This window comes from Accipiter gentilis, chromosome 18 (assembly GCF_929443795.1).
Source record: "Accipiter gentilis chromosome 18, bAccGen1.1, whole genome shotgun sequence".
Taxonomy (NCBI): Eukaryota; Metazoa; Chordata; class Aves; order Accipitriformes; family Accipitridae; genus Astur; species Astur gentilis.
Window position 1 is genome coordinate 22027789 of NC_064897.1, and position 27581 is coordinate 22055369.

General features: G+C 41.4%; 1 protein-coding gene across 7 annotated transcripts in view; it reads left to right on the top strand.

Annotated features, from left to right (window-relative positions):
- Positions 1-27581, top strand: part of TBXAS1 (thromboxane A synthase 1) — a 237317-nt gene that overhangs the window by 73799 nt on the left and 135937 nt on the right. For 6 of the 7 annotated variants that reach the window (XR_007508752.1, XM_049822403.1, XM_049822397.1 and 3 more), the window contains one exon: positions 9578-9630. The exons of the other annotated variant lie outside the window; for it this stretch is intronic. Coding sequence is in view for 4 of the 6 variants with exons in the window: in XM_049822403.1 (XP_049678360.1) it covers positions 9578-9630 (53 nt within the window). In the remaining 2 variants the exon portion in view is untranslated. The remainder of the gene's footprint in view (positions 1-9577; positions 9631-27581) is intronic. 7 annotated transcript variants of the gene reach the window in all.

The following is a 27581-nucleotide window of genomic DNA, read 5'->3' on the forward strand; positions in this document are numbered from 1 at the left end:
CTTAAACTGTGTAATCCTAATTCTGTAGGTGAAGATGCAAGGTTTGCATGTGGACATGTAATTTCTCCAGTACTTATTTCAAAGTCTGTTTGCACTCTATGGCACCTAAAAGAGGCTATTGCACAATAGGATTGGTTCATATCTTTTATCCTTAAAAATGACATTTTTATAATCTGAAGGAATCTGCTGTTGATGGATCTGAGAAGGAGGGGGAGACTCTTCAGAAATGGAGAAACTCCTTGGAGAAAGAGTCCCCGTCTCCCTTCTTGGGAAAGAAGTCAACATTCATTTCTCCAAATGCCAATTTTTTGCCTCCTAAAACAGTGCTGTGTTGTCAGAGTATTCCCAAAATGTTTGTTTTCCTTAGATTTAGCTAGCATGTCTGTCTGTCCTACAAGAAGTTGTTTCCATTTCTTTAAATTACGCAATTAGTGCTTTGCTTCCCTTAAGGGAGGCCAGCAAAGGAAACTAATAAAATTCATTCACCATTAGTAAGATGTGCTGAATGCTTATGCTAATCCATCTGAGAGACATTGAGCACACAGTGAAAATACACGTTGCAACGGTCTTCTATTGTACAATGAATTCCCTCCTATAGAGAGCACTGTAATTCTCTGTTTTCCTGTTGTAATTCGAGGATGTACTAATACTAAGAAAGACAACAAAGATGGTTAGCGATCCAGTGGAATTACATACAAGAAGAGATTGTGTAGGAGAGAATTACACTCAGTTTGGAAAGACGACAACTTAGAAGAGATTTAGTGGAAATTACATACTCTAGTAAAAAAATTAAAAAAAAAATCCATCATTCCTTTCTCTTTTTTTCTAGTTTCTTGGCTTGTTATAAATATATGTTTAGCACAGGATCAGAAATTGCAGTGAGTCTGCAAGACCTCATATGGAGCCTTTCATGAACACACATTGCACAAATTGTATTTCTCTTTGTATATGTCTTCATAATGACATGTTTTCTGTTTTTGATAAAGGTTCCTAGAAGCCTGAAGAGGTGTCTTCTGTGACATTTAGTATTAAGTAAAATAAGGGCCTAGCAGGTTTAAGTGTTATCTAGACAATAGTCCTAATAAAAATAGTACAGTTGCAATTATAGGTCTACAGCAGATATAAACAGGGTTTAAGCTAATGGCAGGCAACTTCCAAATAGATAAAAAGAAATATTATTTTAGCCAGGGTAATCAGTCTGGAGAATTCATCATTGCAAGAATCAGGGAGTCAAATACAGCAGCTGAAATAATTTGAGGGTGCAGATAATTTTATGACTAATTACCTTTGTAGCTATGCGTATTACGATAAAAGTAATTGAAACTTAAGCTAACAGTTGGGTGAGGAGGAAATCCTCCCTCTATTTAAAGCATTTTAAAGTTAACCGTGTATGTAGGGTTGTTTTTCTCTTGCCTTTCTCCAAAGCCTCAGGCATGTGGTATGTCTGAAAGCTCAGAAATAGATTGAATTTGTTGATATTCCTGTTTCATATACTGTCTGTGTATCTGTGGTAGAGAAGGAATGGTTTTGTAAGATACCAAGAAGGATGACTGAGAAACCTGCAACTTGTCTCTGGTGCTACCATTGACTTCTTGTGTGGCATTTGGCAAATTGCTTAATCTCGTGTACTTCCAACTCCCCACCTGTGACAGATGGGCACTTACCATCCCAGAGATGTTGTGGAAATGAAGTTTGTAAAGTGAAATGAGATTGAAAAGAGAAAGACAAAAAGAAAGTGAGAATCTTATTGCAGTATGCCGAATTAACGTATGAGGCCATAACTATGTGGGAATGCTTTGGAAAGTTAAGGTGAATCAACTAGAAGTGTGAATGCGGCGTGCACGTATCAAAGTGCAGTAAATCTTTTCCATGAGAAGAATCTCTCTTATTCTGGAAGTGGCCGTGTATCACCTTGAGGGGCTGGCATAGATGGGCTGGGATATTCATCCTACACTCCATTTTTTTCTAAGTATCCACGTCTTATCTCCTGTGCCTCAAAACCCTCCTTGAGGTTCTTGCCCCCACTATTCTGACTGGGAGGCTGTTCCAAAATCTTACTACTTTGATAGTCAATAACTTTCATCTAATTTCTAGCAACACTTATCTATGGCCAGTTTATACGCATTTGATCTTTTAGTAATGTATTCCTTTATATTAAATAAATATTATTCCCTCCCTGATGATTACTCCCAGTACATTTATAGACAGCAAGCATGTCTCCTCCCTTTGGTCTGCTAAAATGAACCTTTGGTTTACTAAAATGAACTCTCCTAATTACGACTTGTAAGACAGGCCTTCTGTTCCCTGAGGATCCTTGTAACCCTTTTCTCCACTCGTTCCATTTTTAATTCATTCCTTTTGAACGTGGCTCATCAGATTTCCATGCATCTTTCCAGAGAAAGCATATCCCAGATATTCTACATTTTTAGCTTCCATCATAATTGTTGATCATCATTATCCTGTGGTTGATGTATCCATCCAGGTTTTTCCCCTCTCTGTTAATTTCAAACAATAATCTGCTACTGCAGAAATTCTTGGAGTCAACGTAGTCCCTCTAAGGGTGTGAAGCTTTGCTTTCAACTAAAGACTATCCTCTGTTGCAGTTGTTCAGCTTCTTTAGGTCATCCAGTTCTTCTGATATGACAATCTCAATTACTCTGCCTGCTGAGGAAAGAATTTGTCCTTCAACCCAGAACCATGAATATACTTCACCGAAGTCTGTCTGCTTTTTGTGCCCAAGTCAGCCCTCAAAACATTGAACAAGGTTTGTCCCAAGCCTGACCCTTGAGAAATCAATAGGTTTCCTCCTTTCATGCCTGTACTTTTTCCTTCAACTCAGTCCATACTCATTTCCCTACAGCTTGCGTGTTTACTGTCTCTCAATTTTTATCGTTACCTTCATCCCTTTGGGTGAGATGACTGTTTGCCTGCCACCAGACCAAATGCATTACTGAAGCTTGTGTACATCTTCCACTGTTCCATCACCTAGAAAATGTGTTACCTTCCCAAAGAAAGATAACACACAGTGTATCCCATTTCCCATTCCTCTGACTCTCTTTCCTTTAGGTATTTGCTCTGAAGCAGGGTGCCAGGTTGTTACCGGTGGGCCAGAAGTGGTCCCTGCGGGGTTGTTAACTGGCTGCAGCTGCTCTGTCCAGCCATGCCACTTAAGCAGTGCTGGTGCTTACGACTCAAATGTTAAAAACATATGGTGGGGTTTGTGAGAAAATCTGAGGACTGTGTGTGTTCCATGCGCTGGGAAATCTTGCATGCTATTGAGGTCAGGCTCACAATTGTGTATTTACTTGCTTGGCTTCCCCTCCCTCCCGCCGACTCTTCAGTTACCAGCCTATTAGAATCAGCCATTAACCTGGTTAATGGGGAGAGACAGCAAATACCAGAAAGGATGATGCGCTTTTCTTAATTCCCTCTTGGAAACCTGACTGTTTTAAACTGTAAATGTCTCAAGAAAAGGCTGAAAAAGGTCCAAAACATGTCTTGCTTTTGTAATGCAGGCACACCCAGGCAGAGGAGAGTGAGATGAGGCTGTGTTCTCCTTAGAGAACTTCACTGGCAAGTGATCTTTGGGGGTGAAAGGGTAGTGCCCTGCCAAAACTGCCCAGGTGGCTTCGAGCTGTCTGTGTGCAGGCTTCGGCGTGGTGAATCGACATGACTGAATCATATTGTGCCATCTGATCCTTTTGGGTGATATGATCCATTGAGGTGAGATCTCGATACCATCTGATCCTTTGGGTGATAGGACTCGATCCCAAGAGCCTCGGCCCTCTCTGACCAGGGCAGGTGATGGACAGCAGAAGGAGAAGAGCACAATGAAAGGCATGGGGTAAGGGCAGAGAGAAAGGGAGAGCTCATGCAAGAGAGGAAACAACCATCTTTAAGGGAAGGACTTGAGCAGTTTCTCCGAACAGTGATACGACAGCTCCTTGTTCCAGACAGCAAGGGCTAATGCAGCACGTAGAAATAAACCTGCCCACTTAGTTTTTATTAAAGACCTGAAAAGGTAGAAGGAAAAAATTTACAATTTGTTTGGTATTTAGTTCAGGTAATTTTTTTTTAAATTGTGTAATGAGAACACATTGTCCAAATTTTCATATGCAGATTCAATTAGTGTTCAGTTAATTAGCCTTTACAGATGAGGATTAACTTAATTACATAACACTAACCTCTCTTAATAACTATTAAGGGTAGGAAGGCTGCTTTTAATAAATTTGGAAGGGCTATATGTGTTTTTTAAAATCTGAAATGGCATACACATAAATTAAACCAAATTACACACAGAGGACAGCCATTAAGGGTAACGATCAAAGGAAACAAACTATGTACAGGGCTCAGAATCAGGCTGGTTAGAAGTTCATGCTGTTTTCCTCCTCTTGTCTGCTGGCATCCTAGTGTTTTCACTAGGATTATTACTGGAGATGATGTACAGTCTAGGGTCATTCCTTCAAAGTGGACTGCAGTCTGATACAAGGTTGCTTTAATTAAATGTTAGCTTGTATTAAAAAAAAAAAAAAAAAAAAAAAAAATCAGCTTGGGTACTAGGTTATTAGCAGTTGTTTTTTTTCCAGGTGGTCTAAATAAAAAAAGACATGTGAAGCCCATTGAATACTAAAACTCTGATCCATAAATGTCATTCATTGTCATTATGTACCATAAATAACTGTATAGATTTTTGTCTCTTGATATGAGGTGTGCACTCAAACAATGATGCTGTGGTTATTAATATCACAGTGAAGCAGAACATCATGTCTGACTACAGGGTGGTGAGCGTGTAGCATATATGGGACTAGTGATGGGATGTGATGTCTTTGGCCTCTGAATCACAGGTTTGAATCCAGGCTGTCTTGGTAAGTGACTGACATCAAGTAACATGTGATGCTTTTCAGAAAGGGGCAACAAAAGAAGCCTTTTTCCCTTGGCTATTCTTGCATGGGTAATGATTCCCACTTGCAGTTGATTTTGATGGGCACACCATATCCGTCTCCACACACAGCTTAGTAGCTTTTGTGGCATTCAGTACCCTACAAAATTCAAGGACTACCATTCTCGAGGTCGCTTTTTTGGAGTCCAGATTTTGAGTTACAGTCAAAAGCATGCATCTGCTGTATCCCAGCTTCGTGGCCCTCTTCAAACCGTTTTATCTAGTGACTCTTAGGGACTACAGCTAAGTTCATAAACCACGTGATTTTTTTTTCAGCTGCAGCAGGATGAAATGTTACAAAGCATCCTCCATACAGTCTGGGTTGCTTTAAGCTTCAGCTTAAGCTTAAAGTCACTTAAGTCCCCGTTTGCAGCCATGAGATCTGCAGGTATCAAGCAACTAGTAAGAATAGGTTGGATATGCCTCATGTTAGACACCCCAAAAATCAAAATGCATGGTACTGCTGCCTTTTTCTGAAAACTTTGGCTTAGTGCCTACACCCGTTTTCAGCAAGGAAGGAAGATGACATTGCTGCAGATTTTTTCTTGCTGTGAGGAACTAGCAAGGTGAATATGCAACAAGGGGGAAATTGCTGAAGAATCTGTCTTGGAGTGGCAGAATCTACTGAAAAAAGGAAAGGGGATACTTGAGCCAACAGAGCCCTTTCTAAAGCCCTTTCATGTGTGCGCTGCTCAAGCTGAAGCCTCAACGTTCAATATCTCAAGATAGATGGTTGGCAATGACCAGACTTTGCTCTGGCTGATGCAGACCCAGATCTTATTCCCTTCCATAGGGGTTGCACCCGGATCCCCGAAAGCGGGATTTGGCCTTGCGAGTGGTTCTGCCCACAGATGCAGCTGATGATACATGCTCAGAGGAAGGGGAGAATGCAAATTCCCTGTAGGGAGGCAACCGCCAGCCATGTAAACAAAGAAGCCTTCTGGGTGTGCAGCAGTCAGCCCACTTGAGCTGCTGTTTCCATGGTATACCAGATGCTGTAAAATATGCTTTCTTCAGGGAAAGAAGCTTCTCATACTCCTGCATTATCATGTTTGATAATAGGCTGTCATCAGGCTGGTACCTCACTGTAGGGGCCACACACAGCAAGTCCCCCTGCCCTAACCCTTTTCTGAGTTGTTGATGACAATCCATATTCTGTGGCTTCCAAACAAAGAAAAAGCTAAGTGATTTTTCTGATTTGGAACAGTATTACTGACTATGCTTTTACACTTCATTGTTACGAGTGACTGTTTAACGTGCTACCGTTCCTCCTGATGCACATGGTGTCATCTCGTAAGACTGTGCGTTGTTTTGCTTTTCAGTTTTCTTCTGTTTTCCTAAAAAATCAGAATACATATGTTTCAATTTTTCCCTGATTATCCCCTTCCCTACCCTCCCCCCTCCCCCCCCTCCACCACCCCCCCCATTGCTTCATTATAGCTCCTCTTTTATGGCTGTTTAAGCCCCTGGGTACATGTCAGCAGGCACCATTTCTGAGTTTGCTTCCTCTCCTTGTGTTTACCCACTGGGTGATCTTGAGTCAAAGAGAGGTCTCTACCTCTGTTTTCTCATAAAACAGTTGCTGCTGGTGGGCAGGTGCTTAGCTATCCTGTAGGTACTAAGTACAATTGCAATTATAAACCTGGACAAACCTGCAATAATGAGCCTTGGAGCAGATCGACCTCAGCTAGTGTAAATAAGTTACCAAAAGCACTTACGAAGCTTGCTGTGCTTCAAACATGACTCATAGGAGGAGGAGGATGTGTTCAAGGTACCTGTCTACTGGAAGCTGTGTTCAGGGATGATGCTGCAAAAAGGGCAGAGCTCTGTGGACGTGGCATATCCCCTCACTGCGTACTGAGACCACCGCAGGTTAATAGGCCTTCTGCATGGCTAGTGAGAAGAAACACAAGTACCTTCATACGACGCCAGCTTCCTCCAGCTGAAAGGCCTGCCTTGGCTTCTAAGGGATGCACACCCGCGTTCCCTCTGCCTCGCCCACACTCCAGCCACCGTGGCCTCACCGCACTCTGCGTCTGCTGTTTGCTCGTCTTTCCCAGGCAGCCGATGAGACCTGCTCCCGGGTGCTCAGCGTGCCTGTGAAGGGGGCCAGGATAGCACTGGGGCCCGGGGGTGGGTGGTGGAGGCAGGCAGTGGTGCGTATGTGCGTGCAGTGGTGCAGGACGGGAGAAAGTATCCTGGATTGTAGAGAATTAGCGCTTTTTTTTTTTTTACGAGGATGCCGTCTCGCAATCTCTCCCGGATACTTTTCAACTCCTCCTCTCCCCCCGTCCTGCAGATGTGTACTTTTCACTTTGGGGAAGAAAAACTAAGCGTGGTTAATTTTAAGCCAGGGCAATCATTTAGGAGAGCTGGAGGTGGAAAACGAGTTATTGGTTAACAGGCCTGATTTGAAACGTGTTCTGCCTGACCCCTCTACTGTAGTGAGCCAGGAGCAGCGCTTCCAAGAAGCCGCCTTTCTGGAAGGCTTTTTCACTGAATCATTTAAAGCCTAGGCTTCTTGTAAATGTTAATATCCTGCTGGCTCGCTGGAATGCAGCTGGTGGATACAGCAAGTGCAATACCTACGCGCGTGCTCGCAATCCAAAGCAAAGCGTAGGCAAGGTTCAGGCTGTGGTTTGGGATGTCCTCCCCGACGGCCCAGGCTAAGAGGAAAGCGGGCTGGAGGGCAGACCTGATTCGGCATCGTCTGACACTGGAAGTCCCTCTGCCCCGTGCAGCCGATAGCGGTGTGATACAGCAGCGCTTTGCACCCTGTGTTCGACTCTGCCCAGTAACCTCGAGCAGAACCCTGTATCGCGCTGGTGCCTCAGCGTGGCTGTAAATGTCAGCTGTGTTTACGCAGGTTGGAGTCACTCTCCCAGGCAAAGCGGTCAGAGTGCACCGATGAGCTGAGCCTGCTTTACGCAGCCTTAGATGGCTGCCTGGAGAATAGAGCTGGGGGGAATTTGGCCCCAGGATTTCCCCTTGTATCAGCAGGGGAAGGCAGTAGCATCCTTTGTAATGCTGAAATCGTAGCAATTGCAGGCTGAAATCCTGCTTCTGCTGAAGTATCGCTATAACAAAATGCTGGTCAGTGTGAATGCGTATGTACCTTTTCCCCTCCCTCTGTGTCTGCAGATAAAAGCCTCTGAGTTAGCTGTATGTGTTTGTGGTATCACAAAAGGCTTTGTCCACCTTAGTTTCTGTGTGCTAATGGATGAGGCTTTTCTGCTTACCTTAGTAGTATTTTTCAGGTGAGAAGATATTTTTTTCAGGCAATAATCTAAACCACCATTTTCATAATTTTATCTTTACTGTGTTTTCTTACACGCCATCCGATGCTTCAGCTTTTTGTAGCTTAAGGAAAACCTAAAGTTCTTGCCTTAACCTGGAGGCATGTTGTCCTATAGAATAAACATATAGCAAGTCCAGGATTTAAAAAAAAAAAAAAAGCACAACTGTATTAAGAATAAAAACCAGTTGAAGGGCTCTGTAAGAGGAGGACTGTAGGTGGTGGCAAGTGCTTTGCTAATTTGGGTGATAAATTAGCACCCGAGGGTGATAAGTAGGATAACTACTTCTGATTACCAGATTTTCTTTTGCTTAGTGTGGTAAAATGCTCCCAAAGCATACACACATTACATGGTCTTGTTTATTTATGTCTGTGGTTAATGTATTTACGATAGTTCATATTGTTCTAGCTAATATTCTGCAGTATGTCATAAAGAATAAGGAAGATTCAGTAAGAGGCATAAGTATTATACTTTGTTAGTGAATTTTCTCTGAAGAATGAAGATAGATGACAATAGTCTTTCTTGAATTAATATAAATGCAGATTAATGCAGTCAAATGTGTTATTTTTTCATAGACAAGTTACAAACACAATGCAGTATGATTCTCAAATATCGCAGTTTTGTTAAAACAGGGGTTTTTATATTCACTTTTGGGGATACATTTTGCACACCTTCTTTCAGATTAATCAATTTGAATTCATTTAGGACACTAACAATTTAGTATAGTGGCAGGTTTATTTAGATAAATGGATACCAATTTTCATCAATTATGAAAACGAAACACAGTAAAAATTCTAAAAGTGTGTTAAAATAAATCTGTTTACTGTTCTGCAGAGTGACCCAGGTGACTGCCTTGTGCTAAACTCCAACTTTGCAGGTTTGGGGTTTTTTTAACAATGTAGCTAAAACCAAAACAAGACAACCTTTCCATGTTCCCTGTGTTTCTCCTGTGTGTATTAAGACATATACTTATTGTGTTATTAATTTCTCTATTGGTTTTTCCATCCACACGCAGATCAGAAAAAAATTATGTCAGGACCCCATTCATGAAATTAGTATTAAAAAAAAATACTAAATGGTAACATATTTTGGAGTGTAAAACCCTGATGAAAACATGTTTCAAGTCATTCCAGGTCTTCTTGGGGGTTGGGGTTGTTTTTTAGTCATAATTTTTAGACTCTACTGTCACAGATGGACAATGAGAGAAAGGTGAGGTTATGAGTTAATACTGTGGTTCTCCTCATTGAGGTTCAAAGCTTTGGTATGAGTATTAACAACACTGTATCATACAGTTTCTGTTAAGTACGATTCTAAAATACTTTGTTATTTTTCTTTTATCCAGGGTTTTTGGGAAAATCACACAAAACTCATAACGGAGTATGGACCTGTTTGTGGGTAAGCTTAGCAGTGCCATCAGCTTTCTTCTTTTCTGCCTTTTGCTCTTTGGGTTTGTTGGGTGGGAGAGGAGAAAATACCAAGATAAGATATTAATCAAAATGCAGAGTGTGGTGTTTCAGTCTGGGAGACAGAGGTGGAGGTTGTTTGATTATGTGCAGAAAGTAACCTTGGCTTATTTTAGTTCAGCATTTGGTGTTGCACTTCATTCTTCTCTTTCTAATTTTAATTATGTACATAAAGTTTAGTCTTTTTCAGAACTGTACAAAGCTACCAGCCTTCAATATTCTCTTTTCATCTGCATATTCTTTATACTTACAGTGAACAGCAGAAATAATAATTTATCATCTTAAAAAACCCTCACTTAGTTTATAAAATAGTATGAATTTGGTTCAGCTGTTGCTAACTATATTTATGCAAAATTCCTAAACTTAAAATACAATGAAGTACAGATTAGAAATGAGGCATTCCTCTCTCTATAGCTCAGCTGTGCTATCTTAGCAGTTTATTGGGAGCAAAGAGGGTTTAAGCAGTAATATCCCTTCATACAAGCCCTTCCACATTTCTGTGAATGTTATTTCTGTTCCAAAAAACTACTTCCCAGTTGTCATCATTTTAAGTGGAAATGCAGTTATTTCATAGTAGCTTCTATTGTTGTGGTCAGTTGGTGTTTCTAGCATAACTATTATTTCAATATGTAAGTGTCAAGCAATATCCACAAAGTACAGACAATGTCACAATTTTTCCCTATGTTCTGCAAAGGGTTTTAGACACTTGTAAGAGAGGGTATATGAATGTGTGTGTGCATATTTGATCATAAATGGTATAAATATGCTTTGTATGCTCTTCCAGCGAAAAAGCTCTATCAGAAAGAAGTCAGGCTCAGCCATATGAAGCATTTGATGCTCCAGCCACAGCCGCCTTGTGGCATTTATGCTCAGCCCTAAGGACAAAGTGCTGCAAGAAGTGATGGAAATAATGAATTCCAAGGGTTAGGTACTTGTCTAAGAGGAAATAATACAGTGTCTTAGCTGGCCAGGAATGGAGAAAGATATTCATTAACACTGTGGCAATTTCTATGTTGTGTAACAAATGGAAAATGACTGAGGCTTATTATCTCAGTGACCTTTGGTGTGATGCCCTTAAATGACAATAATGTAAGAACACTGGCATTCATTCCTCAGTGTATTTCCCTCCTTATTAATATCATGCCTATTTTTTTCGAAGCTGAATTCAAGACAAGTTGCTATTTAGTCGTCTGTCTGCTCACTCGGCCAGGCAAAGGCTATGTCATTGGAGAAAGAAATGTATAATTACAGCGTGTGAGCGGATAGATAGAAAGTTTCATTTTTTCCAATCGACCCACAGCTGTCAGGGAATGAAACCTCTGTGAGACTTGCATGGGCTGCACAGCTGGATGATGGTGGTAGTGGTCAGCCAGGACAATTCTGCCTCTTTGGGATGCTGTAGGTAGGAGGAGTGAGCAGATTGAGCATAACTACGTCCTATTTATTGTATGCATCAAAAACATGTGAGGGATCGAGGAGGCGGGCAGAGAAAAAAAAGCTGCTTTTTGATATCTCCCAGGAAAACAAAGCTGGGCTCAAACATTACTGTGCTCGAGGTAAGCTTTATTTGTAGTTGAAGAAGGATGTTTTAAAACCTGGTTTGTGAGCTGCTGTTCAATAGGTGTGGTATGTGTTGGGGGGTATTTATCATGGTCCTGTCAACTAAAGAAATTCCTTCTCCATCCCTATACATCTTCTGTGTGTTTCTTTCTGTGGTTCTTTGAAACAGGCAATAAATGGTAGGTGTGTTTATGTGTATGGTCCCAGCAAACTATTGGATCTGGCACTTGGAAGGAGATATGGCATTTTGCTTTTTCCAGATTGAATACTGCTTTCCAATAAGCATAAAGAGCAATGATCCTTATTTCTACAGTGGTGAAGTGAGTTGAATACAAATCTTTGGAACTGAAGCCTTTTTTTCTTTCTAAGGTCACTTGAATAGTCTGAATGATACCATCACAACTGTTTTCTTTTGTGTGTGAATTGGTTTCCTTGACAACAGGATGTCAAATCAACTTTTCAGCTTTAATCAAGTCAAAACAATATATCCCTTCCATTCCAAAAGGCCTCAAGTCGTAGAGAATTATTTCAAGTAAGGCTTTTGTAGGTCACAAAAGCATTATTTTTTTTTTTTCTTCGCTCTGGTGTGCAGATCCAAAGGAGAGGTGATGGTATTACTCTTTTATAGAGAGAGACAATGCAAATAGTCTTCAGTTGTGAGTGTGTGCTCTGAAAACCATCTGTTTTCATACAGAGGTGGCCCAAGATGGAGGCCAAGGCAGAAACAAACAGCTTTGGTTTGGTGCAAAAGAAGATTTGGAACATTTCTGTTCAACGGGGGAATCCAAGCCACTAACGTGACTTTTGAAGAGATCTTGCAACAGAGTGGTAGTCTTTGGTTCAGCTGTAGTTTGGAGTACTTTCTATAAAAGTATCTCCTCTAAAATATGTGTGCTGGTTCTCCATAACAAAAATAAAAAGGAAGAATATCCTATTTGGCAAGCAATGTACTGATATATGGTAAGATTCGTCTTGAATATTCTCCTTTTTGTCCTAAGAGTTTTGCAGGAAAGTAGTCCTGGTTTCTGTGGAAATTAGTGACTTATGTCACTTTTGGAGGGGATTAACTTTGATGTTTTGATACTTTATCTTCACCCCTACCATTGTTCCATTTCAGTTGTAGGTTGTGGCTACTGATCAGAAATAGGTGGTAAGAGCAGACAGAGAAACAAAGAGCTTCTGGGTTGAAGAGGAGAAATGAAGTGGGAGAGTATACTTTATGGAATCAGAAAAGCAACTGCTACAACACGAGCAGATCTGTAGAGTCAGTGAGTTAGTTTTACTTTATATACACACTTCATACGCATTTGACCACTCTACTGCGATTGCATCATTATGACTTTACAGCACTGTAAGCATGTATACCTGATTTGGAGTTGGAGAATAGTGCTAAAGTAATAAATATATTCTTGGCCCAACGATACGCTACTAGTGAAGGAACAGAAAACATGATACAGCCCTACATGGGCAGATGAGTGCCTCTGGGATGAATGAACCTATTCTGCCTTCAACTGTAGCAATGCATTTGGATGTGGGGAAGAGTGTAAGAGTTCACAACATAGATGTCGCTGTGTATAAACAAAGAGTAAGAACAGAAGATTAACATTTGGTGCAATTTGTAGGGTGACACTCTTTCTTCATGTCCTTTTGCATCTGAAACAGCTTGCAGCAGGTCAAACCCTATTCTTACTCTTCCTTCACTTGAACTCTCAGCCTCAACCTGCTGTGAGATGTCTGAACAACTATGTAGTAGAAGTGCTAAAGAGGACAAGGACAAAGTAAGGCAGAGGTGAAGAGATGGGTCTAGGACTAGCAACAGGATGGAGTTTGGATTAAACCACCTCTAGAAAGCAAAACACAATTGGGGTGTTTGAGCTCAGGGTTGTCAGGCTATGAACTGGCAAAGGGAGGCGACAAGCTCAAAATCTGCATTTTCTAATGGGGGGAGGAATTAACGAGAACATTTCTAACAAGATCCAGTCGTAAACAATTCTCAATCCCTAATAAAACCACCAGCAGCAGACTGCATCTACCTATGCTGAGCCTCTGCTGGGCTCCAGCATAAGCACACCGGGATCAGCACAGTACCACAGAAAGCATGTCAAGGTGCAGGTACTCCTGAAGCATCTTATGAAAACACAGATTTGAATGGAGCTCCATTTCCATATAAAGAGTATCTTGTTTTTCAGTGGGTTACTTCAGCACATTTTTAAGTAATACACAGAAAGCAACTTAAAGTAGGACAGGCGATTTTTCTTAAGGTGTCTACAGAATTACTCAATGTCTGATGTGTGGGTGGTGTTTTGGTTTTTTCCTTAAAGATGTCCTAACATTCCTTAAACTATTTTGTAATAAGTCACTATTGGAACCAAGATCAAGCCTGGTCACTTAAATGATTGGGTAGTTTAAGGATTAGGATATATCACGGCACCCATCCCTAACTTGAAATGTGTCCAGGGGTGAGTTGTGATTGTAAGCTATGCTGGCAGCTGACAGCTTTTCAGAAGTCTATGCAGCCAGAGTTGGTTCTGTCTTAACGCTTGACTTCTCCTCTCCCAAAAAAAGTCACTGCAGATGGCACTAGTTAGCATTTCTGTGGATGAGTCTATAATCAAACAGTTGTGGACAAGAAACAGGGGTTTTTTGCTGCTACCCCTGGCCTTTGCATCAGGGCTGAGGCACACTGGTTAGTCACTGCAGAGGTTTGGGGCTTTCCCCTTTTGTGGACAGAAGAGGGACATGTGTTTCTAGGATTTGGGCATCTGGAACTTTTCTCAAAGCCTTATCTTTTCTTCTGCCCTTCTCAAACACCTCGGGGCAAACCTGAGGTGGACAGGGGCAGGATCTCCTCCTACAGGGAACAGCTGATGTCTTCATCATGCAGTTAATGTACCTGAAGAAATAGTGTCTTTATTGCCATTTTAATTTCACAAACTTTTTTTTAACCTTTCTGTTTCTAGTCTTATTTTGCTTTATGTGGAAAGAGTAATCCCAGGACAGGTATTCTCATCTTTGTCTCTGAAGGTTCAGGTAAAGAAATAATTTAGTTTTATGAAACAATCTTATGCTTTTGTATTGGGGGTCTAATGGACTTACTACCTCTCCTGTGGACCTTCCTTTATTTTGATATTTTAAAAAATCTACTTTTCATATTTCAGCCAGAGAAAATCATACCTGGGCAAGGATAGGGGGAACGGAAGAAAAACAGGCTTCCTATTTCTGATCTGTAGCTCTTCGTAATCTCTGTTTCACATTTAATCTGATAAAGATTTTTGGTAGTCTCACTTGCCTGGATCTTTGTTTTCTTAAAGAATGGTGTACTTTTTTGGCCAGTTTATTTTTTTCTCACTGTGTTTCCTCATTTATGTGTTGTGATAAGGTCCTTTGACTCTGTAGGATTGTTGATCAGCCCCAGAATTGCTATTGTGAATGACTTATCTCTTTTTCCTTTAAATACCGCAAACTGTGGATACAGTACAGCAGACCCCTTAAACATGTGCCTAACTTTGAGCACGTGAGTAACCCCATTAAAGTCAATGGTATTTCTCAACGTGCTTCAAGTGAGGCAGAAGTTTATCTACGTTGCTGAACCAGGGCCATAAAAGAAACAATTGTATTTGCACCTGAAAAATATTTTTACTGCTGTTGGTACACATAAACACCTAGGTTTATTGTAGCTGAAAGAAGTTAAGGGGGAGAAAAATATTTCTTCCCCCTCCCCACCCTCTCTTTTGACAGCACTTTGCATGTAGACAATTTTATTGTGTAATGTGCTAGCCATTCTCTCTGAAATGGAAAAGATCATCTCAAAAATTGACTGAACAATAGGAGAATCTTAACATTCTTAAATTAAACTTTCAGACCCCTTCTTTGTTTTTTGTTTGTTGGGTTTTTTTTTAGTTAACATTTTCAGAATTTGTTGATAGTAACCTATTTTTTAAAAATTGTCTTTTAAAAAAGAACTGAAACCCAACAATATTCCTGGCAGAAATGTAGTGTCACGGTACAATGCTATGTCTCCATCTGACTCCCCACGCTTAACCATAATTAGGTATTGGTTATAGTTAGTTCCAACGGTTAAATCAAGCTGTTGGAACAAGTCCTGTGAGTTACGGGTATATCATCACCAGTTTCTCTTCTTCTCTCTAGAGCTAATTGGTCTTAAAAACATAGCCTTTTATGGGACTGATGCCTAAAGATTTACCCAAAAGGTGGCATACCACACTGTTTTGAGAATTGGAGTCTAGTGTTATTGTTACAGTTGTAATTGTTTTTGTGGGCTGCCTGATCATTCTGGAGTATTTTAAGTTCTGCATATGGAGACCTGTGGGATGCAGTTTATAGGCAGAATTTATGGTAAATTAGTTGACTAGTTTAATTCTGGCATGTTTCAAATGTACTTAGGTCTCTGGAACATTGCAAATTGATGCTTAGTGTACAAGTAATGTTGAAGGTATTCATTAATGAGCTCTTCTTAGCCATGGACAAATCTTATGTGTGGACTGTGACGTCCCATGAGAACCATGCAACTTGAGCTTGTCTACTCTGTGATAGCTGTTGATTTGTTACTGTAGCCTCTTGCTGTCCTGGTCAGGTCCAGGGACACTTGTATTCTAGGTATTCACAGACAGAGACACCAAAATGTCACAGTCCCAGCCCTCAGCGCAGGCAAAGCCATTTGGATGGAAACGTCTGATGCAAGTGGTAAACTCTTCTGCATGCAAAGCTCTTTGTCTCTTCTCTGAGACTCCAGGCGTTGCCCTGGGGTGGCTGAGCTGCATGCATGTGCTCACTGCTGTGCTTTTTCCAAGTTTCTTTCCTCCATCCATGACTGCTCCATGACTCTACTGCAGCTGTTCAAGCCAATGTAAGTCAAAGACCTGATGTAATCTTTTACACCTCTGGAAAGAGAGTTTGAAATCCAACCAAATGAGACAGACAACATTTTATATGCTCTTGGCAAGGCAGCAAAGGACAGCGCCCGTCACCTGCACAATGTTCCTGATGCTCGTTTCTGTACTCATGGCATGTGCAAACTGCTGTGTTTGTAGCTTCAGCGAATTAGTGTTCACATAGAGGGAAATCCCCTGGTTGGTACAGCTCAGAAAGGCCCTGGGAGATTGGCCAGAACTGTGTCAGCCCCTAAGATTGACGAGGGAAGCAGAGAGCAGGCCCTTGTACCATATCTTAGCCTTTGAGGAACCTGATTAAATCTTGGTCTGCTTCTGCATGTGCAAGTAGCAGCTTTGGCCGGGAGGAGGTTTCACCTCTGTTTGCTCCCAGGGAGGTGTTTCTTCATTCCCTGTTTCCTTGCAAGTTGGTTGTGCAGCACTAAGCTGTTAAAGTATAGTCCTTGTGAGCTTCAGGTTAAGATTATTTGAAAACTGAAGTTTCTTTTGAAAACATCGTGCCTGATGAGTGTTTTACACCTAATATAGAGCATGGGTGATCTTTCATCTGTACTGCCTGCTTAGCTAATTAATGCTTAGAATCATTGTTTTAAAGGACTTGGGATAGGACTGCTAAAGAGGTTGCCTCTTCTTATCATGTACCACCATTGTGATCAGCACCTGCATACCAGACTGTGTCATCCTAATTCAAGGCAGGGGGAGGAAATATTCTGAGTGAACCCTACAGTTATAAAAACTAGTTTCCTAGACTTAGTTTCACTTTGATCTACTCTCTTCACCATCCACCAGAGCTTGCATTTGTTAATCTTCTTAACAGGCTGTAAAGTCTACCTTTCATTTGGGAAGAAGCAGGCTGAGGGCTTTTGAAAGACTGAAGAATCTGAGGCATTATTTCAGTATACCAATCCCACTAGAAAGTGTGGGAAAACAGCAGTATTGTAGATTTTGCTGTGCATATTAAATGCTTTCATTAGAATTTCCTAAAGCACCCAGAAGTATTCATGCAAGCCTGAAGTGGATACATACAATATGTAATGTTCAGGAGCTATTAATGGTCTCTGACTTCACCTGCTATGTACTTGATTATGAACTGGTGTTCCCAGTGCCATGCATGGTAATTTTTAAATGAAGTTCCTGAATAATTTCCCCCCCACTCTCCACAGAGGGAGGAAAATGCATCATCCCTCCCAGTGTGTGTGTGCGTGTCCCCTTCCCTTTCTTGGCAGCCTTTGAAGCAGATCAACTTTAAACTAATGCTGCAACGTGGGAGCAACTCCTGCCCTCCTTGGTTGCCCAACACTTCACAGGAGAGTCAGGTTATTGCCTCGCCAGGTGAGTCTAGTGCCAGTGTACCCTTCCTTGTGGCAGCCCAAAGAAACCCAAAAGCAGCTGCTTTCTTGTGTGCCATGAGAGGCATGAAGAAAAGGGATTTCCCTTCCCCACATATCCCCCACTGGGCCCTGGAAAAGAAGGATGCAGAGAAGAAACTGCAAATCAGCAGCCTGTTGCACGTCCCCATTCTCTGTGAGCCCCGGCACAGGCTGGAGCATCCATGGCTCTATCCCTTCCCCATGTCCATCTGCTAGGAGCTCCAGGATGCAGATGCTGGTTAGACCCTCTCTCCCCATGCTTGGGGGGTCCTTAGACAAGACCTCGTGGGGCCTCTGCCCCTTAGGACACCAAAGCGTTGCGCAGGAATGGATTGGGGATGTCTCTTAGTTTCTTAGAAATAGTCATATTTTGCTCTTTGAGTCTGACCACGCTTTGCCAGGTATCTATGGAGGTGCTTCCCGTCAATTGCTGCCTGTTGTCCTTCGATGGTGCCACCACTTTTTTGGCTCTGGGGTTTGTTCTGTTTTTTCTTTTTACACTGACAACCTTGTCTTGTGGGCTTTGTGTTCATCCTTCCTGCTGTGATTTCCCCACTCTCCACCCCTAGATATTTGCTCTGGCTTTGTTTTCTTTCTCTTCTCTCCATCCTCTCCAGCCCTATACTATCTTTCCTCCATGCTCTAATTTTTATTCCTCTGTGTTTTTCTTATCCATGTTGAGCTGAAAACAGTAACATGCCCTGACAATTTTTACGTCATTCCAAGGTTTTTATATACTTCCATAAATCTCTTCATTACTTTTTTATTGTTTTGTCATATATAGGTTTTAGTTTTTCCTCTACCTTATTAGTCTGGGGATCAATTTTAGTCTACTATGTTTTATTAGTAGTAAGGGGAACAAAATATCTCCTTTTTCTTTGTTGGTTTGGCACCATCTTCAAATTACCCTTTTTCTCTGTTCGACTACCTCTCTTCTTTCCCTGGAGAGTCTGCTTTATGTCAGACCTTCTGCTGGTAGTGAACTGGGTATGATTTCATCAGGCAATAGGCAAAAGTATACCCTACTGCAGAGGGAGAAGTTGTTTTCAGCTGTTGCTCTCTTTTTATTTTTTTTCTAGCTTGGGGAGCATGGAATGAGCTGAGCCACCATTACCCTGGGGATTGTGAATCTTTCTTTCCTTCCATTAAATTTGGTGGCTAAACCTGAAGGCTTGTCTTGAAGGAGGGTTTATTTTAGTCATACTGATAAAATTGTACTGGTATAATTAAACAGCTATAGTAATGTCAAAAAACCTCCCATGCACAGACAAAGCAGTTCTGGAATGACACAAACTACAACAGGGAAAAAACCCGACCATCTCCCCCAGCAATTATTGTATCTGTAGGGGTGTGCTCCCATAGGATTTTTTTCTAGTCTAACTTTATTAAGATTCAAATCACGTCTTGTCCCAGAATCTCCTCTCTCCCCATGTAAACAAGCCTGAAAATAGTGGTCTGGAGCTTCAAGCTGTTGTTTACTTCAGTGTAGCTCCATTAAAGTCATAGAGCCATGACTATTTGAGGATCTTGACCCAATGTTTTTAGGTCTCTCTCATGTTATATAACTTTGATTTTTGGATGATGGTGCCTATTGAATAAAATTAGGTTTTGTACAGCAAATTTTAAGATGTAGCTAGACATCTTAAAGTAGTTTACAGAAAAAGGAGTGAGTTGGGAGCAATGTTCTGACTCTGTAAGGGCTAGTAGTAGACATTTTATCACTCAGCAATAATCCAAGCTTTTCTGTCAATGTTGGAATCTATTTTATTGAAAAAGAGTCTTGGCAAGGACACTGGGAATTGCTGCAGAGTCTTTCAAAGTGACATTATGAGAGGATCTTGGTTCTCTGGGACCTTTTATCGCATGGAACATCTTATGAAATACTCTGTGTGAAGGGCCAAAGTAAAATGTTATCAAAGCAGCCTAACAATTTTATATGTCCACTAGCTGTCCATTTGGCCCAGTAGGAAATATGCTGTGCATGGGGTAGGAGGAAGAGAAAGTAGGTCTACAAGTGCAGCACAGAGGCAAATGTTAAAATAGGTCAGATGGTAACATAATGACACATGGAAAGGCATTAGCCATTAAATATTACATTATTTTCTATTAAAATAATTTAAATTCTGATTTTTGAGGCAGAGAAGTGTATTGCAAAACGGGAAGATTAATACTTGAAGTACCTAAACTTATTCTTACTACAGACCCAAATTTTCTCCCGCGTCAGTGGCATTTTATTTGCTTTTGCCCGATAACTAATGCAACTGGATTTTCATCAATAGTGAAGAACAGAATCAAGTTTGTGAAACTACCATAATTTTCCTCATGTTCATTTCCTTAGCAAAATATTTAAACAAATACACAGTTTATAAGCCTTACAAGTAGGCCCTGATACCCCTTTGATGCACCACTGTGTTTGTACATACCCACGGGACTGCTCTGGGCGCTGTGTTCAGCCTATTTCCCCATCCCATGCCTCTTTTGAGCTTGCCATTTTGAACACGAATTTCTGCAGGCAGCCACTTACATGATTCGCTCCAGCTGGCACCCCCAAAATCCTCAGGTTGTCCCTGCCGGAGGAATCCAAGCAGCAGATTGCACTGAGGTCAGAGGACAAGCGGGTGTTGCTGGCAGCACTAAAGCTGCCATGCAGGCACCGTTGCATATTTAACTGTAAGGTCTCTGCTGGATTAAAAAGGCTCCAGGTGAGGAGAGAGCGTGATCAATAATTACAAATATTAAAAAGCGGTGCATTCTCTTGCTTTTCTACCTTTTTCCCCTTCCTTCTTTGCCTACAGGACACGAAGCATCTGAATCCCCCAGATGATTGCTCATGCATTTACATTTTCATTTGCTTGGTTTATAGCAAGATTGTTCCAGCTTTTGGGAGGGGCAGCTATCAAAGACGTACAGGCACTGCCATTGTGTTTTATTGTTCCAGTCCATTTTTCCCTGTGAATACAGGTGGGAGTTTTTCAGTGGGTTGGTTTTGTGTTTTTGCTTTCTCTTTCTTCTAAGCATTTATAACCCTTTTATTGTCAGTCTTCAATCATTTTTGATAGATCAATATATTTACTTCAGTGATGGTTCCTCCTACAGTTGTGCTTGTAGTTTTTTGTTTTGTTTATAGGGGTTATGAATAGATTCAGTGGGTTGTATCTCTGCTATACCTCTGTCCTTGCGTGAGGATCAAGTTGCTTGATCTTGCCCCAATACCTGTATATTTAGAAGGAATACAAAGTATTTACATTGGTCTGCTTTCAAATATACTTGTTTTCCCTTTTTCCTAGGTAGACTTTGAGCAATTAAAAATGCAATTTTTGGTTCAGAATTTGCCTTCTCAGAAATCCTAAGTACGACTGCTGGTGTTTCATGTATGCTTGAACATTTGGAGGGAAGGGCTCTAGGAAACCACTCCAGCAGACTCCAGAGATCCAGAGGGCTTGGGGAGTAACATAGCAAAGCGGTGTTGGACGATAACATTTACTCAGATGCCTGGGAAATGAGGCAGGTCCATGGGAGTCCTGAGGTCTTCATCCAAGCAGCTATGAGTGAGACAAAGAGGAGATGTTCTTGAGCCCACATCTCGCTCATGTACCTGGGCAGCCATATGCGGGCTTGGGACAGCTGTGAAGAGAGCTCAAATGTGTGCAATGTGCACGTGGGAATTGGGTCCCAGCATCGGTGGGATATGCTGTGCCCTGGCTGGCCATCAGAAGAAGGAGGTGGGCGAACAGGATCTGCTGCTCCGTGGTGAAACGATACATCCGTGGAAGAGGAGAGCACTAAATGTACTCCTCCGCTCTCACGGATTTGGGTTGTTTCAGGGTATGGTGACATACATGCCATTTGTTATACAATTGCCCCCTTCCCCTCAAAAAAAAAAAAGGGGAGCAGCAAAAGGAGTGTGTTTGTTACAACTGATAATATGTACAAGGTGGTAAATGGAAAATAGGTCAACTAGGTAGTGCTCTTACTAATGTTACTGTTTGAAACATGATCTCTGTATTACAACTGCACATTAAATATTGCGAAAAATCCCTGAACGTACAAGGATTTCAGTGAGGTTTAATAATTTAAACCAGGTGAGCATATTAGCTGTTTGTAGGATGTTATCCTCATAGTTGCTGTACCAGAGCTGTATACATCCTGTTTTTCAGTACGTCTGATTTTAGGCTGAAATAATTTGCCATGTTATGAAACTTGTGACTCAACTACTTCTTAGCAGTGTGTTGTCCATTTGTAGCAGCAGATTTTCCTGGAAGTCATTACTTTGGAGTGCCATTGTCAGCTGTGCACATCACTCCTGCTCCTCTCGTCCTTTGTGGCACAGATTTGCCCGTTGTTGTTAGCGAGGATGTTACCGCTGATGCACAAGCTATCAGGTTTTTCCATTCTTTTCTTTCTTTTCTATCTGTTGAATTGCAGTTTCCTTTGTCTTCTGTGTGGTGCACTGAAAGAGGTTAGGAAATTTATCATGGTTATTTTTAATGGGTTTTTAAAGTCCAGCATGACACAGATTGAATTGATTCAGGAAGATTTCCTGGAGCTGCAGCGTTTTTTACTATTAAAAATATTTTTATCATTGCAATTTTTCTGTAAGAAAATACATCTATTTTTTTCCTTCTAGTTCTATAACAAAGCCCTGCTTTCTAACGTTTCCACATGGTCAGATATTAGCCATTTCCCAAGATAATTTAGTTTGGTCATGTGTACGGCTAGCATTTTTATTGTAAAGAATTCTGCTAGTGGTTTCATGATAAATGCATAAAGCTTTGGGAAATGACTTTTATTGGGCTTAGTGTACATTTAATAATGCATTAACAAAATTAAATGATTTTGTGTGTATGTGTGTAGATCTTAAGAATGTATAGAAAAAGTACACACTACCATAGGTATGCAAGGATTTAAAAAAATGAATCTTTCCTGTGTGCATTTTATACGCTGTAGCATTAAAAAAATACATTCCCAGGAGCTCAGTAGGTGGTTACTATCCTTTTTTTTCTTTGTTTCAACATATGTTTTTAAGGCAGATCAGGAAAGAAAAGCGAGTCCCAATGACTGTCCCCCTCGTGGCCAGTCTGGCAAACCTTTACTTGCCTAAGTAACGCTGTCCAGTGTTGGCTGGGATCTGTGTCTTTCACACGCAAACCAGATGAATGGGTTGCCCATTGCTTCCCACTTATGAAACTGTGCTTTCATTTGCTTAAACTCCAGATATCTTCAGGCTGGTAGCCATGACAAAGTCGAAGTGTTGTCTTTCTTACTCAACAAAATGGTGTATGCATGTGTAGTTACACAAAACTCAATCTGGCTTACTCATTTCATCATGTTATGTTTATGATGCAAAACCCCAGCATATTGAGTCCTATCTATCATTGAGGAATTAGAATTTTCTAATATTAAGACAGTATTATTTCAGAAATGCATGCGTCTGCATTAACATAAACAGAGCAAAGGAATAAAAAGGGATGGTGTGCCATATACTGTAGCGCTCTCATTGATTTAAGATCAGAATGCCAGTAAGAAGGAGTAGACTGAAAGAAAATTATGTATATGTTTATTTCAAACACATGAAAAAATAAAATACTGTATCATCCACCACTGCTGATCATATTTACAGGAGGCACGTGAGCTGTCTTGCCTATGAAGAAATCAAAGATGAAGTGCAGAATCAAAACAAACAGAAACAGCCTACTGATTTTGAATGCCTCTGTTCTGAATGCCTCTTTTGAAGATATGTATGAGGACATGACTTTTCAGCAGATAGAGATACTCAGTGTTTTCTGAAAGCCTTTTCTTTCCTTCAGGGCTAAAATGGCTAACCAAAACTGGAGATGTGAAAAACTCTAGTCACACTTGAATCCTGGCCATGATATGTAAAATATATATGAGATGAAGGTTGCAGAAATGCAGACTTATGGATGGTTTTTTTTTTGTACCCTGGTGTCAAGTCTCTGGGAGGAAAAATAATACAAACTTTAATTTTATCATGGTCAGAAATGCTTTATGAGAGGCAGAAGTCAGATCACACAGGTTTTGTTTCAGTCATCTTGACGTGTGTTTACTTATATGAAGTTTAGTGATGGGTGTGTAACCAGCAACTTTATTACACTTGTGGTTTTATTATAGTCAACCTGTTTTATAGCTTGCTGTATCTTGTGATGTCGTAGTATTGTAAATTATATTTAAATCCTTTGACCTCCTTCCTGTTTCATTTTCTCCATATGGTCGCACATATGCTCTCCTCTTTTTGTCCCCTGTCCCCAAATTTTCCTTGGAGCCTGCACCACAACACACACGTGCTCTCCAGCTTTCTGGGACACTGAGGATCTTCCCTGGCTTCGTGGTTACCCATTTGGATGGGTCCCCCTCAGTTTGCTAGAAAGCTGCCCTGCGCCGCACGCCCCTCTTCTGTGTTCTCTCAGCCATATTATTCAATGTAGCATCACAGTTGTATCCCTCATCTTCTTCAAGTGCGCTGCTCTGTCTCCATTTATCTTGTACAAAATGGCTGTAGCCCTGCCAGGGTAATACTGCCTGTTGTTTCCCAGAAATTGCTTACCTGTATGTCAAGAGAAGCTGCTTAGAGCTTCTGACTAGAAATCAGGATAAGCGCTGAGCAGATCCCTCTCACTCCCTTACGTGGAAAAAAAGATGGAGAAAAGGCTGCCCTTGTTTAGCCCAAGTAACATTGTCTGCTTATCCTCCTCAGCCATCTTGTAGCCTGGTTTTTTTGGTTTTTTTTCACTGCACTGATAAAAATAGGTAGCACTGTTGAATATAAATAATAGACTTGTACAAGTCCATACAAATGAACAGTGTTTAGGTGGTAGCAAGTAAAGTTTGAACACACAGAATGTTTGCTATCTCCCAGATTTAGCTTTCCCTAGAAATAGTAATCCAGTGTTCTGGAAATAGTAACCTGATGGTTTTTCTCCCAGGGTATGGCAAAGGAATACTTTGGTAGTGAATTAGGTGCAAAGAGCCCGAGATGACACTATTCTCATGGCACGACTCGCAAACCCACAGAAAGGCCGGGCACAGAAATATGCTGAAACCCACAGGAAACGTCTGCTGCACCATCACATGAGGTCAGTCAGGCATACTGTGCTTTAATGAGCGCAGACAAAACAAGCTTTGGTGAAAATGTCACAGTCTAAACACGGGTAACAAAACACAGACTAATACAGTCCAAGCTTGGTGGGAAACACCATGGGAAAAGATTTAGAAGCCTTCTTCTGGCACTTCTTGCCGAGGTGAAGAGCTATGAGTGCTTTCAGCGTCATCCAGTAGCAATAGCACCGCACACCCAGGCAGGAGGAGCAACTGGTTTCTTATTAATATCACAGTACTTCTCATTTCCAGTAGCATCCTATAAAAGCAGTACACTATTTACAGCTTTCATTTTGCATTAATGAAGTGGAATACTGATGTAGCTAATCAGCGCTAGCAGTATGATGCAAGCACGCGGAGCGGCGGCGGCGGTGGTGGCAATCATCTTAGCTCAGTTGCCAGGATAAAAATAAACCCCACCAGCCCTGGGAAGCGGCAGCTCCCCAGCTGCGGAGGAGCACAGCCGGGGACCCCACGGCTCCACGCTGCCCTGGCGCCTGGCTTCTCCCACAGCCCACCTGGAGTAAGAATCAAAACGATTCTGTTGCTGTCCATCCCCTTCGCTGCTTCTCTTCCCAACCCCTGAACGTGGGCATGAGGTTTTGTACTTACACTTGGATGTGGATTCAGATTACCTCAGAAAACCAAATGGACATAGATTGCCAAATATGCTTGTATAATTCAGGGATGTTTTTTTTTCTCTTCATGGCACTTTGTGAGCTTAATTTAATCCCTGTCATTCCTTATATGTGGGTAAATGTCATCTACTTCATTTCATGAATGAATTAACACAGCCATGCAGAGTCTGCATCTCCACACTGCTCACTTGGAAGGGGGAAGGGATTAGTAAATGTGTGTGACACCCTCAAGTTGCTAAACCCCAGCTGGGGTTAGAGATGCCCAGAAATAGATCTCATTTGCACCCTGGTGTAAGGTACTTGAAAGGCTCTACCAGCTCTGTACCTTGTAGTGGCCCCAACCAGCCCTCCTTCTCCTTATTGTCAACCCTAAATGTGTTACTTTTGTACCATGAGTCTCTTACTGCACCTGACAAGGGAGGAGCTCCTTTAAAAATAGCTGTTCTTTTAGTGGTGGGGAGAATATAAATAATCCCAGTATTTTCTTCCTTTTTTGATACTTCCTTAAGCATGTCAGAAAACAGAGGTCTTTTGGCAAGGTGCAAGTTTGAGATAGTGTAGAGGTTCTTGGTATGTAGAAGATAGCATTTTTAATCCCGGGTATGTGGACAAAGAGGTGGATGCATAGTAATACAGAGCGGCGCAGAAAGTGTGCACGAGTGTCTGGGCATCTTGTTACATGATATTTTTAATACAGTCAGGAATTAAATTAATAGTTCTATGTGCTTATTTTAAAGCTTTCACGACATGAAAAGAAGCGTAGTTCATCGAAAAAGGAAATGAGGAACAATTTATTCTTAAATAGAAATCACTGTGGCCATGTCTTTTTCATGAATTTACACAATGGGTTGGATTAGTCTCCGGCTGAGGCGTGTGTGTGTGTGTTGGCAGAGCTGTGCTTTGAAACTTTTTTCTGTGCCTGAGACTGCTCAGTGCTACCAGGACTTCATTTGCATGTGCAATAAGTTCACCTGGTTTTAGGCCATTGTGGGGTTTTGGGGGTTTTGTTTTTGCTTTTGTTTTTTTTTTTTTCTTAAGTCATAATGTGCATTTCTCAGTTCTCTAATCCAGAGATACTCAGTTCGTCAGTTCTTTATAAAAATAGTCCAGGAAGGTACCCTGCCAGCTAGAGTCACAGCCCAGGACACAAGAGAAGTGGCACAGGAGTTAGCTCCTGACTTTTCCAACAGACTTCCCCCGGCTTGAAGAAAGCCGGCATGGGATTTCCAGGTGTACGTGGCAACTGAGGAGCTCCGTTCCCACAGGGAGTCAAAAAAAATAGGTGACTGCTTGGCAATTCCTGGCTCCTCCATACCCGCCTGTGCCCTAGTCCCTCAGATGGAAAATGGAGGACATTGTTTGTTTTCCCCGCTGTTTGTTGCTCCTGTTTGTTTTAAATTGTAGACTTCACAGGCGTAAAATAAGTCTTCTATTTATGTATAACTCCTGCCAAATTAAGGCCCAGGGACCTTGGAGGCCTCTAGTTGCTAATATAACACAGTTAATAATGGGACTCTCAGTACCTGGCAATTTTTTGTCCCCTCCTTTCCTTTCCTCCTAGCCCAAAGTAACCCTTTCTGTGAAGATTGTGTTTGGGCTTTTCAGCTGTTCATTACGTATCACTTAGTCCTACAGAGTCTGAATTGCCTGCAAGAGCTGGAAGGGGACAATGCTCATGACAAATCAATCTGCTGACCTCTGAAATAATTAAGCAAGTAACGCCAAGCTTCATTCCTATTTTAAACAAGCAGCGCACTACTAATTTTTGCGTTTGTCTGCCTGCAGTGAATGGGTGCCTCTGAGCAAAAGAGGCAGAGGGATCGAGGAACTCTTTTTTAAGGAAGTGTCTCCTAAGAAAATTAGCCTTTTCCCCTGTATCTCTGTATCTTTGCATACGTGTTCCATCCCGTTCCCCCCCCCCCCTTTTTATTTTTTGGTTCTTTGCTCTTCCCTGAGGAAGATAGAGATAATAACATTTTCTATTTTCGTTTAGCTTTCCAGATGATCTTTGTGTACTTTACCAGACTGCAGCATAGAAAACAAAACCTTGTTTATTGCCTAACAGCATATATGTGTTTTGTGATTAATGTGATGTGTTTGTAATACATGGGAGTGATAATAGATAGGGAGATCAAAGTCTCCTGTGAATTGACAACAGCACTACGAACAAGGTGAAAGGGTTGCAGGTGTTTCCCACACGGGTGTTATACAAAAACATATGGCTCTTTGCCATGATGTACTGCGCACACACTTGCATCTTCTCCTGCGTGGCAAGGCAACGTTGCTGTAAGC